Below are 13722 nucleotides of genomic sequence, written 5' to 3'. Positions count from 1 at the left end.
TGAAAGAGCTGAGCACAAAGGAGTGTGAGGGTGGACATTCCAAGCAGAGAAAGAAGCCCATGCCACAGGTCAGGGAGCCTCTTTAGCTGGGAACTGTGTGTCCTTTAGAAAGAGGCCGTGAAAGCAGACGTGGAGGTGGAGGCTGGAAAAAGCTGAAGCTGGAGAAGTGAGCACAGTTCAAATCAGAGTCCTTAGGGGCAGTTCCAATGTATTTATACACATATATATAGGAGAGAGTTTAAGGGTAACAATGTGGTTAAAAGGAAGCCCTGGAGGATTTGTCTTGAAACTTGTAAGCAAAGCAATGTTTTTACATGGATTTTTACTGGAGAGGAGTGGAACTGATGGATTTTGTACATGAGGGTCGAGTAAAGAATCCCCAAATCATACCCTTGTCACCACCATTGAGAACCTTAAGTACTTAAGTACCATGCGGGAGAGTTTGCATTTACCCTGAACAGGTGTGGAGCGGGGCGGACACCACTGGTCAGGAAGACCAGTTGGCTGGCTATGGCCATAAGCCTGATGAGAAATTTAGGGCAGAGGTAGGGAGCATAAAGAAAATAAGTGGATTCAAGAGGTTTTGGGGGCTTCCCTGGCGGCGCAGTGGTTAGGAATCCGCCTGCTAATGCAGAGGGCACGGGTTTGAGCCCTGGTTGAGGAAGATCCCACATGCCGTGGAGCAACTGGGCCCGTGAGCCACAACTACTGAGCCTGCGCTCTAGAGCCGGTGCTCCAAGATGAGAGAGGCCACCGCAATAAGAGGCCCACACACGGCAATGAAGAGTAGCCCCTGCTCACTGCAACTAAAAAGAAAGCCCACGCACAGCAACGAAGACCCAATGCAGCCAAAAATAAATAAATTTAAAAAAAATGTATTTCCAATAAAATTTAACTTTAAAAAAAAAAAAAAAGAGGTTTTGAAGAGGTAGAACCTGCAGGACTTAGTGGCTGATGGCAGGAGGGGAGATGACAGCAAAGCATGGAGACCAGGATGGCTCCCAGTTCTCTGACCTGGGCTGGGTTGATGGGTGCCATTCACTGAAATAGTAAGTACCGGAGGACAGGAAATCGGGCCGGGAAGAATGGTGGGTTCAGTGTTGAAATACCACCTGTCAGTAATGGACAAGTTTTTGTTTTCTGGCCATGCTCTCCTGTTTAATTGATGAATGCCAAGTTGAAGAGGCACAAAGCTTTTCCCCATTTTAAAAGCCTCTCATTCTTTGTCTGTAGGTGATAGAGAACATTGCAGCGATCACATCTCCAGCTGCTGGGCTTTCCCAAACGGGAACCCCAAAACAACTCACCTTTCCCTCCTCCATTTTTAGAAATAAATTATCTCTTCAATTTATCAGAGCCTAGTTATTTAGTAAATTCAACAATATCCAGAAACCCATTTCAAATAAAAGGGAAGCAAAACGAAGGCATTACTACAACATACTGGGATCTACTCCCTGCACTGGTTTAGTTACACTGTCCCACTTCATCTCCACTGCTCAGGGGGAGTTCCTAGGACTGTTCTCATTTCACAGATAAAGAGGAACCTCAGGCTTCAGCTACAGTCAGGACTCTATAACTCAAGTCTATCACACCCTGAATTATATTCTTTAACTTTCCTGTGTTCCCCATACAATTTCGCTTTCTAGAAGGTGTAGTATTTTGCCGTCTCAGTCTTGTTTCTAAACCTGCTGAAACCATTTAAATTATCTGCATTATAACTCTGCTCAAGGCTTAAGGCTAGTAAAGTCTGCGAGTCTGGCAGAATCAGCAGTTCTCAAGGTCCCATCTCTGGTCTACCAGGCACTTCTTTCACAACTGAGAGGAATACATTTCTTATGCAGCTAAACTTCTCCAATTTTCTTTCTGAGAATTACATTTCTAATCTCCTGATTGAAAGGAACAGGAGGGCCTATTTGCTATGGCCGAATTCATATAATACTGGTACCAAATTCTCAGGTCAAGCAAAAATGCTCTCCTTTCTCAGCGACCCGCCCCCCCCCCCCCCCCCGTCCTTTCTCTAGAATTCCGAGCTCCTGAGAGATGCCTGCTCTTTGTCTTCGTTGTTGCACTCATCTTCACTGAGAGATTCTTTCATTATCATTTCATTGGATTTGTTTGGAATGACTTGTCTACCAAAAAAAATGTTTTAAGTAAAATACATATGACTGAAGATCAAAAGTTGCAATCATTAGATGATAGTACTACCAGCCTGAAATATATGTATACGTATGAGTGTATATACATATGTATGTGTCTGTATATATGTATGTGTGTAGTCATATGTATGTATATATGATATATCCAACCAAAGCACACAGAAAATGTACTCACATTGGAAAGACTTGTCTTAAGTAAAAATATAATTTCCTTTAAAATTTTTAACAAAAATAGTTTTCTGACCACTTCAAGCCCACTCACCACCACTGTCATGACCCCTCAGTGAATCAATCCAGGCTGAAATGTTCTCTAACATGTAAATGGTAGCTAATAAACACTTTCCTGACAGAGTCACATTAAAATTGAGGCTCCACAGGACTGAATGTTGTCCAGCTTTAGAGGAGTTAAAACTCAGAATTTGATTCTTTTCGACTTGGTGTCAAAAAATGACAAATGACCCTTTATTTTAACTTCAGCTGCTTTCATACTTAGAAAAATCTCCCAATTCGAACTACTTTCCTAGATTTCTTTCTAGTGATTTTTAATGCTTATTTTTTCACTTGCTTTTCAAGGTCTTTGTAATTTATTTTTATATATAGTGTAGGAAAGAATATAAACTAATATGTTTCCTTAAAGAGCTGGCCAAATTTCCCAGTACTAGAAATTTTTAAAATTTGATAGAATTAGAGACTTATGTAGAGGCATAAAGACTCAAGGAAACATAAAGCTTTTCTGTCTTTGACTTTTTTAATTAGGAAATTTTAATTTTTATATGATTTACCAATTTAAGTCAATGTTATTAATTATGTAAACATAAATGGTTTCCATAAAAATATTACGCTCCACAGCAGTAGTGAAATTGAGTGAATTCAGTAACACTGGCCAACTCACTGTCATGGACATAATCCAAGAACAATCCAGATGGATTACTGATCATAACTTTCTAAGATTTAGCATTTTATTCTATTAAGTGATTGTTAAATATTTAAAAAAATAAATGATAGAAACTAACATTTCTGACTTTCACAATTATAAAATCAATGTAAAACATATAAAGAAATAAAGAATCTTGGAAAAAACAGTGAGTATGCATATTCTCACAGTCAAGTAACATGAAATGAAGTAATTCAGATTATCCTGTGCTCTTCTGAAAATCAATATAACTGAGGGAATTAAAAGAAAAAAAAGTTATGAGGCCTGCTTGCTCCCTTGCCTCTAAAATATGTTTTTGTTTGCCAAATCATGCCCTTTTCTCTGTTGTGCTAACTGTGGGGTAGCCTTAACCTTCTGGGGTGAGTGAAGAGTTTCAAGCCAGCAGCCTGGATTCCAGCACTGGTGTCTGTGCAGCCAGGAGAGAGAGTAAGAGGACTGACCCTATAGCGCTGCCGGGTGGATTAAGTAAATCAACATAAGTGAAACATCTGACACTTCCTGGTACACTGTTAGTGCTCAGTATTAATGACCACTAATATCATGAGTCAAGCACTCGGATACTTGATGTATGATTGTATCTGACCCGAGGTCACCTGGTGAGGCTAGGACCGGCCTTATAGCCTGTGCTCTCAACCCTTCCCTGTCCTGGCCTGTTTTCAGTGAAATCATTACAGGTAACGTGACATTGTAAAATGGTAATAATTCTACAAACATTTTCTAGCCTTTTTGACATTAGTACTTAATATTAAACAATAACTGATGAAAATATATTTCAACCTCTCACAGAGTAAAAATAAAATAAAGATAACTAATTAAAAATTAAAAGCTAACCAGGGGTTAAAATGATTTTCACTGCTGTCTCTGGGTACAATGGTGATAAAATGCCTAATAAGGATTTCTCAACCTGCCTAGAAAAGTAATTTGGATTTTTTGCAGCAGTTTCTCATAAAACAAGAAATGTCCACAGAACACGTCCTTTGTCCTGTACTCCTTGACTCCATCTTCATGAATCTCAGATCTCCTATTCTCTATTTATCTGGATATTTTCAATATCAATACAGACACTGCAATATCGACCTTCCAGGAAGTGCTACTAACCAGAAACTATCTAGGCTTCAGATTTCCAGGTTCTGAAATTACTGCAGTTTATTGACTGTAAAATGAGAACGCAGAATACTGAATTTAACTATAGTAAGAAATATTTGTAGGTCTTTCTCAATGACAATGAATGTCCTCAACTCCTCACCACACCCAACCATTCTGGCCTCATTCTTCTCTAGGTCGGTACCAGCAGTTTCCAACGCTCCCACTGGACCTGGAAGAATGCTGATGAGTTGGAGAAAATCAGGAAGAATTATAAGTAAACCCTAGGAAATGCACATAAAACCAGAGGCTTCTTTTTATCTTTGCACTACCTTCTGTGAGAAATTGTTCTATCTGGGGCTAAATTTAATCTATCAGATGTGTGATGGTGGGAAAAGATTGATTACAGCTCCTCTGTCGTCTCATTGAATGAGCGAGCTTTTGAACCGCAATTCTGATCCAATCACTCATCTTTAAATCATTCAAAAGTTTTCTATCATCCATTTAAAAAATATCCAATTGGCTTCATAAGATATAACAGACTCTCCAGGGTGTGTCCCCTCCCCACGTCCATATCTCATCTGCTGCAACTCACCATCTGGAATTTTATCTTTCATTATTAGCATCATGAGGGCCTAATTCCTAATGGTGAGATACAGAGTCTGAAAGCCATGACCATTTGGACACTGTGGTCTTATACTGACAAAATATTTACAAATCTAAGAAGACAAAATTTTGTTTGTGATTATCAGAATGTTTCCCAGATCTCTGAAAAATCAACCTAGTCACTACTAGAAGGAAAAATTCTAGGTAAAGTTCTACAGAGAATGAGATGAAATCAGATGTGTCGAGTGCTAAGCAGATTTTTGGACACTTATCCTCAAACTCATTTCAGAGGTCCTCAGACTAAATGCAAGCTTAACCTTTTATCTACTGCAGAATAAAACTGTGCTACATTCTATGAGAACCTGACAGTAAATTTTCAATAATTTTGTTAATCTTCCTCATATTTAGTCTTTTTTGAAAACTTCCTCCTATGTAAACTTATGTGACATTCAATATTTTTTCTATAACATTTCTGTCGTAACTCAAATCTCTAGCTATACATTATGTAGGGAAGTCCCATGCTCTTGGAAAAGTGTTTCTATGCATTTGTTTAAAATCTTTAGAAAAGAATTATATCAAATAAAAATTTCCATTTTCTCCCTAAGATATCATCTTGAGGACGATCAGCTGGAAAGTATTCTTGTTATTGATTCGCAGGTGATTAATGTGACTTTTCAGTAAACTTGTTAAAATACCTCAGATTATAGTTCTGGAGATCTCAACCTGAACTGGGCATACCCTACTTCATGATCCTGAATAGTTCCTTGATTGCTAAAACTTTCTATTAATAATATATTCATAACTGGAAACAAAGATGTATCAATATATAACTTATTTTTATTAACATTATATTCAAAATTTTATACCTAAACCCTTGAAAATAGCAATGAAAAATTTATAGCTCAAAAACTAAATAAAAAACTGAATTTTTATTTTATGATATTTTCCCATTCCTCAAAAAACTGAATTTTTATAATATTTTCCCATTCCTCTTGTTGAGCAATATTGATGAATTTTTATTTCATGTATTCTCTACTCAGTTTCAACTTAGATTATCCCATGTTAATATTTACCATTTTAGTAGCTGCCACAGATTGCTTATACCTTCCACAACTATTCAAATGCATTCTGCTAACAGTGAAGAGTTCAGCTAAGTTTTGTGACGAGATCACATTTATAGAAAATTAATATCACAGTTGTAGAAAATTAATATCCCAGTAGGTAATTAAAATACATGAGAAATGAAATGCAAGCAACAGGAAAAAATGAATGCTACATCAACCAGAATAATAGATAGAAGACTATTTTTAGTCCAGAGGATTTATGAAATGGGTATTAAAAATGTAATTCTGTATGAATCAAATTAAACCATCTTTAAAACAAATTAAAGTATTATAAACTATATTGTGTTGGATATTTTTCAGTATTAGAATGCAGTTGCTAACGCACCAGTCTCCTTATAACTGGAGGCTGGGTACTACATAGAATTAAATAATACGCATTTTCCCATTCAAAAATTTCTAATTTTTAAAGATATGAGTAAAGGATATTTAGATGTCCACTTATGAAACAAGAAAAAAGGTCCATAGTTTTAGGGGTGAAAGTGCCATTATTAATAACAATATATGTATGAATGTATATTAAAGAAAGGAGAACAAGAGAGGGAAAGGAAAAGGGAAAAGAAAGCTTTTGCAAATTTAAATTAGAGCAGTAAAATCTTTTTTATAATTTAGTAAGCTTGGAAGAGAAGGTTAAGCAAACCTCAAATCTCCCACAAAATAAAGCAGCAAAAAAGAGAGTGAAAATAAAAAAGATTGGAAAATTATAAGATCAGAACATCACTGGAACATATAAATAATAGATGGTTAGAGAAAGAGAACAGAAGTGGGAGAAAGAGAGCAGAAAAAAACGGTGGAAGGGAAATAATTCACAAAAATTATAATAATAATCCAGAAGTATTTCCCAGAAATGAGACACCTTGGCTCCTTGATTGAAAAAAAAAATCTCATAAAGTATTTGGAAAAATACTCACACCATGACACATCATTATGAACCTCATAACAAAGGATCAATGCCAGGCACTATTGCAAACGCTTTGTTTCTACTTCAGTAGCAGGCTGTGAAGATTAAATGAACTAGTGGGCTGTGTGTGTGTGGTGCTTGCACGCTCGTGTGCATATACGATATAGTACCCCTGCTCTTAGTGTTAATATTATATAAACACTAATGTAATACACCATTAGACTGTGCTATTATGAAATAACTCTTTTAACACATGATCCTATTGGTAGAAACTATTATAATTGCCATTTTACACTTGAGGAACTCGAAGGACAGAACAGTAAAGGGATAGAGTGGGAACTCAAACCCAAGTCGTCTTCCTTCAGAGCCAGCACAATTAACCATCACACAATACAGGATCCTTAACTTAGGGCATGAACCAAGAGAGATTCCCAATAAATTAAAAAGCTGAAGATAGCAAAAGAAATTTATGAAAATATAAAAAGAACTTATAAGAAAATATTTTAATAATCTTGTGATGAAGAAAGACTTATTTCAAGACACAAAACCAGAAACCACCAACACTTGACTACAAAATTTAAATACTTTATGTAGCAAAAGGAAATTAAACAATAAGATGCAATTTTTCATCCTTCAACCTGGCAAAATTTTTAATCTAATTAATATCCATATCATCTAATGTTAAGATAAAAAGCACTCTTATTCCCTCCAAGTGGGAATGTAAACTAGTGCAATGCAAATTGACAGTTTATATCAGAAACAGTGGCATAAAACCACCATTAAAATTTTTTTTTTGACAATTTGAAGGATGAAAAATTACATGTCATGTTTAATCATTTTATGTAATCTTAAGCCAAATTACATAATTTCACTAGCAAGTACAAATACCTCCCAGAGAAAAGGTCAAGAAAATAATAATCCCTAACAAAAGAAAAGGTGTCACCTACATTTTCTCAGATTAATGTCTCCTGATCAATTTTATTTATTATAAAATGAATGGACTATGGACTGAACTGTGTCCCCCAAAGTTCATAGGCTGGAGCCCTAACTCCAAATATGACTGTATCGGAAATAGGGCCTTTAAGGAGGCAATTAAGGTTAAATAATATCATATGGGTTGGACCCAGATCTAACAGGATTAGTGTCCTTATAAGAGGAAGAGACCCCAGGAAAGTGCACACAGAGAAAAGCACCAGTGAGGACCCCCTGCCAGCCCAGGAGAGAGTTCTCACCAGGAACCAACCCTGCCAGCACCTTGACCTCAGACTGGCCTCCAGGACTATGAGAAAATACATATCTGTTGTTTAAGCTACCCAGTCTTACAGAATTGATATGAGGATTTTTTTTAAATAATATTTCTAAGGTAGTTAGCATAGAAATATGTGCTCAATGAACAGTAGTTATTCCATCATGGCTTTTTGTTTCCAAATCACTTTCTGTCTGTGTTGAAACCCATGATCTTCATTCCCCGATGGCTCAGATGCGCTGAACCGAGCCTCAATTCCCCCCAGCAAATCTATTCCAGGGTCATGGAGCTCCTGGGACCCTGGAATCCCCACAGGCATTTCTGGAGCACCCCCCTAGGAGAGCACAAAGATCGACCAAAACACAGTCCGCTTTGAACTGTAATTAGAACAAACTGAGGACAATTCAAATACAGCTTAGAGAAGAGCCACTGACCACAGGTCCTGGGCACTTCTAAGCATGACTAATACATGGTAGGTTTTTACTAAGAGACTGGAGATGGCCCTTGTTGCTTCTACCTCCTGTCTGGTTTCACCTTTTACCTGGCTGCAAGGTAAACATACAAGTTTTAAACATCCCATAAAAACCTGCTGGCCCCAGATTCACTGCAGTGAGAGCCCTTAAGCCCTGTGCTTTGCACCCCAACTTATTCTTCCATTCCCTCCTCCGGCACCCGGGCCTGATCTGCCGTCTGCCCTCTCCTAACAAGGGGTTTCTAGCCACGGAAATCAGCATCTCCCCTGTGGCCCCCTAGTCCTGCTTGTTGCTGATGCCTTTATTCCAGGCTGCTCCCTTCCTCAGGAGGCAACTGTTTTATCTGGGGGTTTTTCGTGCTTTGTTTTGTTTGTTTTATTATTTAAAGGGACAACCCTCTTTCCTCTCCCCCAGATTCTAACAAACTAATAAAACACACAAATTCACGTCAGCACGTAGCATTACTGGGGCATCGCCTCTTACCAATTAATAACCACAAGTTTTATGCTTTGGGAATCTTCTGACTTCCTTCCAAAACAATTTCCTTTATATTTTATATAAAGAATAAAACAGGTATTAGTAAGTATAGAAAACTAGAAGCTAGCAGAAAGGGAATGAGCAGTGGTAACTCTGTACCAGGCAGCAAAGTACTACTTAATCCCTCAGGAAAGAGAAGATATTTACAAGAGCCTGCCATTCTTCACTTTCTCTCCTAGGTGTGATGTGAATCTCTGGTCCTGCATTCCGATTTGGCAGTTATTTTCTACTGCATTGTGTTCCATCTAGTTTATTCCTGGTTTGAATCTTTCATGATGCGGCAGGAAGTTTTCCTTCTATGGCTAGAGTCACCGCACCTTTCTTGTCACATGGTACTCTTCAGTTTCCAGGAGAAGTCATGTAATTTTGTTAGAATAAACAAATGTCTTAAATGCCTCTGTATCCAATATATGTCCTTCCTTTTGGAGTGGACCCATGTTTCTCCATCTGGGGCTCATATACTTGCCATGGAGGGAAGGGGGTAGGGGATGGTATGAAGTGTCATTTCAGAGTATACTTCAAACCACCAGGTAAATATGATATGTTTCTCTCCCAGATTGTCAATGTTACCTGAATACATGGGTAGAAAATATTATTTTCTATTAAAACAAACATGAATATACAATGGAGTAGAAATGAAAATTCAAAAGGACTTTTAAGATAGACTGATAGCTATGAAAAAATTTGTTACTTTTAAATTGCAGCATCCCCCAGATGCCCAGAGTCTGTCTTTCGGGGGATGGTCCGGAGGGGAAAGTTTAGGAAGGATTTAAATAGGGTCTCTGTTGAGTGGAATGAACAGGTCTAGTCCAGCAAGTTTTTAATTTAAGCCACAAAGTTGATTTGTTTTGTTTTGTTTTCATCAACAGTGCCTAAGGGCACAATTCAAATAAATGTTGAGAAAATGATTAATTACTTCTCTCTTTTGTTCTCATACTCATTGTTGCCAAAATCAATTAAGCCTTCATATGTTCAGCTCTGATTGAGGTATGTTATTTTTGTGATAAGCAGAAATAGCATCATTTGTGAACTGTCCGTAAAGAAATGGTTGAGGTAAGAAAAAACATCATTTCATCTCCAATTCGACTGGAAATTGTTTGTAGAGGAGATGAAGAAATCTTCAAGATGACCTTGAAGGAAAATAATATTCCAAACCTGTCACAGTGAGAACAGCGTACTGCGAGGGTAGACAAAGTAGACATTGAACAAGAAAATGGACAAGAGCGTGGACACATTCAGCATAGAAAGAAGGGATAAAAACTAACATTTATTAGGTACCTACCATCCCAGGTGTCTTCCTGTATGTTGTTCTGTTTAACCTTCAAAATACCTTAGGAAAGTATGTTCTTTCCATGCAAAAAAATGAGGCTCAGAAAGGGATGGTAGAGCTGGATTTTGGACTCAGCAGTTTCAGAGTCCGTGGTGGTGGTGTCTACACACTCTGTGGAGCAGAGGTCACTGGTGATGGTTGAACTGAAGTGTGCAGTTCCGTAACCAGCTCTTCTAAGCTCCGCTGGCGTCCTGCTCTGATCCCATACAGCACTGGCTGTGCGGACCCTTCATTTCATGTTTACTGTTATCTATCCTTGTCTGATGATCATTCCCAAAGCAGCTTGTGAACTCGAAACTCAGGAACCATGGCTTCCATTACTTTGTCTTCCCTGTGGAGTCCTGAACTATTTTAGTAGATGCTTGGCAAATTTTAGTTGCATGATTGAAGTTTTACCCCCAAGATTCTAGATTCTGTGCGCATAGGCAAAGACTCTTCTATATTCACAACTTAAACGTTAGCCTTTAGACCACAAGTAATGTGAATTAAAGGTGTGCTCTCGCATTGCTCTCTTTCAGATATTTCTAACATTTTTTAAAATAACAGGATAAAACCAAGGCCAGGAACATGGTCTTAATATTAGGATTTCCAACTGGTTTGTGCTCATGAACGCCAGTCTCTCCTCTTACGGGAACTGAACTATCATCCAGCAAGTCAATGGTGAGATAAGGAGGCAAACTGTTAAAATTTTAAGTGATGTCCCCCATATCGGATTAGTGTATCACAACCTTGTCGTATAAGCATCATGTCAAAAGGCCACCTCCTTAGGGAAGCCTTCACGGACTGCCCCCTATGGATGGCCATGCTGGATAGAGTCCCTCATGGCATCTGTCTCTTGCTGTGGGGATGCATTTAACATGTATGAATTTAATTGATACACATTGATTTAATACTCAAAAGCACCATACTGTACCATTATTGTCATCCAGAATGTGCAGATAAGGAAACTGCGAAACCCAGAGACCAAGTAAGTCTCTCAAGATCAGTTACAACGAGTTAGCCGCAGGGGCAGCGCGTGTGCCCGGAGCTCTGACTCCTAAGTCCCCAAGCTGATCTCGCCTCTAACGGCCAAACCCTCCTGCCTACCCCCAGCTTCATCTTCCTCATTGCATCCTCAGGGTCCTACAGCAAAGAGAAGACACACTTAGCTGAGATTTTATGAGAATTTGATGATGGAATTTAATTGGACCCTTGAATCAGCTGTCGGTCCAATTACTGAACCAGTAAGGAGATGTGAGAGACGGCAACGGCAAGGCAGCCCTGCCCCCCTCAGGCCTGAAGGAGCACAGAAAGGAAATGGGGTTTCAGGACCCTCGGAGAGGGAGGGAAGGGAGCAGAAAGGTCTGGAAGCTCAGAAGCAGGAGGCTGGGTGGCAGAAGCACAGGAGCAGACCGGAGGGCCTCAGTAGGAAATGCCCAGGCCTCTCCTCCCTGACCTGCTGCTGAGTCTTAATGAGAGAACCAGGCCAACAATGAAACTAACATGATTTTTATCTCGAAAGCAAGATTTTGCTCTCACGACTTTTTAACATTAAGAGGTTCTACCACTTTAATTACCTTTTCATTGCCCAATGCATTTGCATTTCCTCCCTGGATCCCAAGCTTCAGACTCGACACGGATAGATTCCGAGTCACCAAACACACCTGACGATGAAACTGGCTTTTAGTGCATGACCTTGCGAACGCCAGCCCCACCTGAGGAGACTGATGACATGTTTGATGTTTCTGTGTTAACAGATCGTCTTCCCTGGATTCCTCGCCATAGAGACGAGAAAAAATATAAACCAAACTCAATACATCTCTTGCTTTGAGTGAAATAGAAGCTCTGAGAGGGCAGAGCACACTATTTTTTCTTCTCTCCCCACTGAGCTCATCCATTAGATAATCATCATTCTCACGTGTGAAGAACAATTACTGAGTGATTAAGAAGGATGGGGAGACCCCTGGGACGTTCACCTGAAGCCCTAGAACTCATCCTTTCTCCCTACGTTGTTAGCATCATTTCTGGATTTTGCATTAAACAAATTTCTCGTCGCAGGGGTGCATCTGAACTATAAAATCATAGAAATAAATTTCCTATAAGATTTAACTGTGAGGCCGTTTTAGTAACCATGAAGGTTTATCGTTTGGGTTAACCATATCATGAAGTGGGCTCGGTTACTCACAAACCCGCCAGGAGAAGCCAGGGCGTGGAACGCAATCGCTGTGAAAGCTTTTTCCTGATAATTGATGGTGACAGGTTAGGATAAAGTGTAGTCTGCCTGCTCAAAAGGTTTTAAGAAGTATGTCATTTGCTTCTGTACGCTGAAAAGTGAGTATCAAAGAAAAGAAAGCGCTTACAGGCTCTCCATCAAAAACAGCTTTTTTTTTTTTTTTTTTTTTGGAAAAGCTTTTTGTGCTTTTGTTCCCAAGGTTGAAGGAGAGTACAAGTCTGAGATCCCTAGCTCTCTGGCATCCAGAATTTTTGAGAAGACACACTAAGGAAACTATTGAGCCCTGCATACATTTTTAACTCACCAAGGAACCAGGCGCCGTTTCTCCATTTTTACCTACTCACCTCGCGCTTTTCGGACTCAGTTTCTTGGTACAGCTCTCCTTCCTTTTTCTCTCTCCAGGTCACGGGTTCGGGTCCTCGAAGATGTCGCGTGCACAGACGTTTCCCAGCTACGCCTCGGAGCAGAGCGAAGAGACGCAGCCGTCCTTGTCCCGGTCCAGCAGCTACGGCTTCAGCTACAGCTCCAGCCTCATCCAATGACACCCAGAGAGATGCTGAGACCAGAGAGACAGTCTGCCCGGACCTGCCTGGGGGCCATCGCGCCCTCTGCCTCGCGGAGGACCAATTGCAGGGAACATTGAAATGGGTCGGGTCTATGCCCGCTCCCAGTGGAAGGTTAAAAACTGGAGTTCTGCTTCCTTGATTCCGTGGCTAAGTTCTTTATTTATTGAGTTTCTTGCGGGGGAGTCTACGTTTTACAAAAATAGAATCCAAATCGTCTGAACAGTCATTTAAATAAAATCCTTTGAGTCTGACAGTAGTAGAAGCCTGGGCAGGGTGAGAAGTCGCCCACGCTGGACTGTACCTGGGTGAGGGCATTGCCCCGTCCTCCTGGCTCGGTCCTCCCGCCCGAGGAGAGGTCTGTCCTTAGACAGAAAGGTGACCCACCACAGGCTCTGTGGCTTGGAGGGTTTCGACAGGGACAAATCCAGTAAGCTCTACAAATGGCATCACAACTTTCCGTATAAATAAGCCCAGTGACAAGGGAACACGCCCACAAAATTTAGAACACGCTCTTGAGCAGGGCCTTGTAGCTCTATTCTGTGTGTGTGTGTTGTGTG

The 13722-nt window shown here is 39.7% G+C and overlaps 1 protein-coding gene across 1 annotated transcript in view; it reads left to right on the top strand.

Moving 5' to 3' along the window:
* DOK6 (docking protein 6) overlaps window positions 1–13411 on the top strand; it is a 404328-nt gene extending 390917 nt beyond the window's left edge. The window contains exon 8 of the mRNA XM_061169746.1: window positions 13002–13411. Coding sequence (XP_061025729.1) covers window positions 13002–13141 — 140 coding nt within the window. The 3' untranslated portion in view covers window positions 13142–13411. The remainder of the gene's footprint in view (window positions 1–13001) is intronic.
* Window positions 13412–13722: the final 311 nt, after the last annotated feature.

The sequence above is a fragment of the Eubalaena glacialis genome, chromosome 15 (assembly GCF_028564815.1).
Source record: "Eubalaena glacialis isolate mEubGla1 chromosome 15, mEubGla1.1.hap2.+ XY, whole genome shotgun sequence".
In the NCBI taxonomy this organism is placed as follows: domain Eukaryota; kingdom Metazoa; phylum Chordata; class Mammalia; order Artiodactyla; family Balaenidae; genus Eubalaena; species Eubalaena glacialis.
The sequence above is the reverse complement of the archived record's forward strand: the minus strand, read 5'-3'. Positions and strand labels throughout refer to the sequence as shown.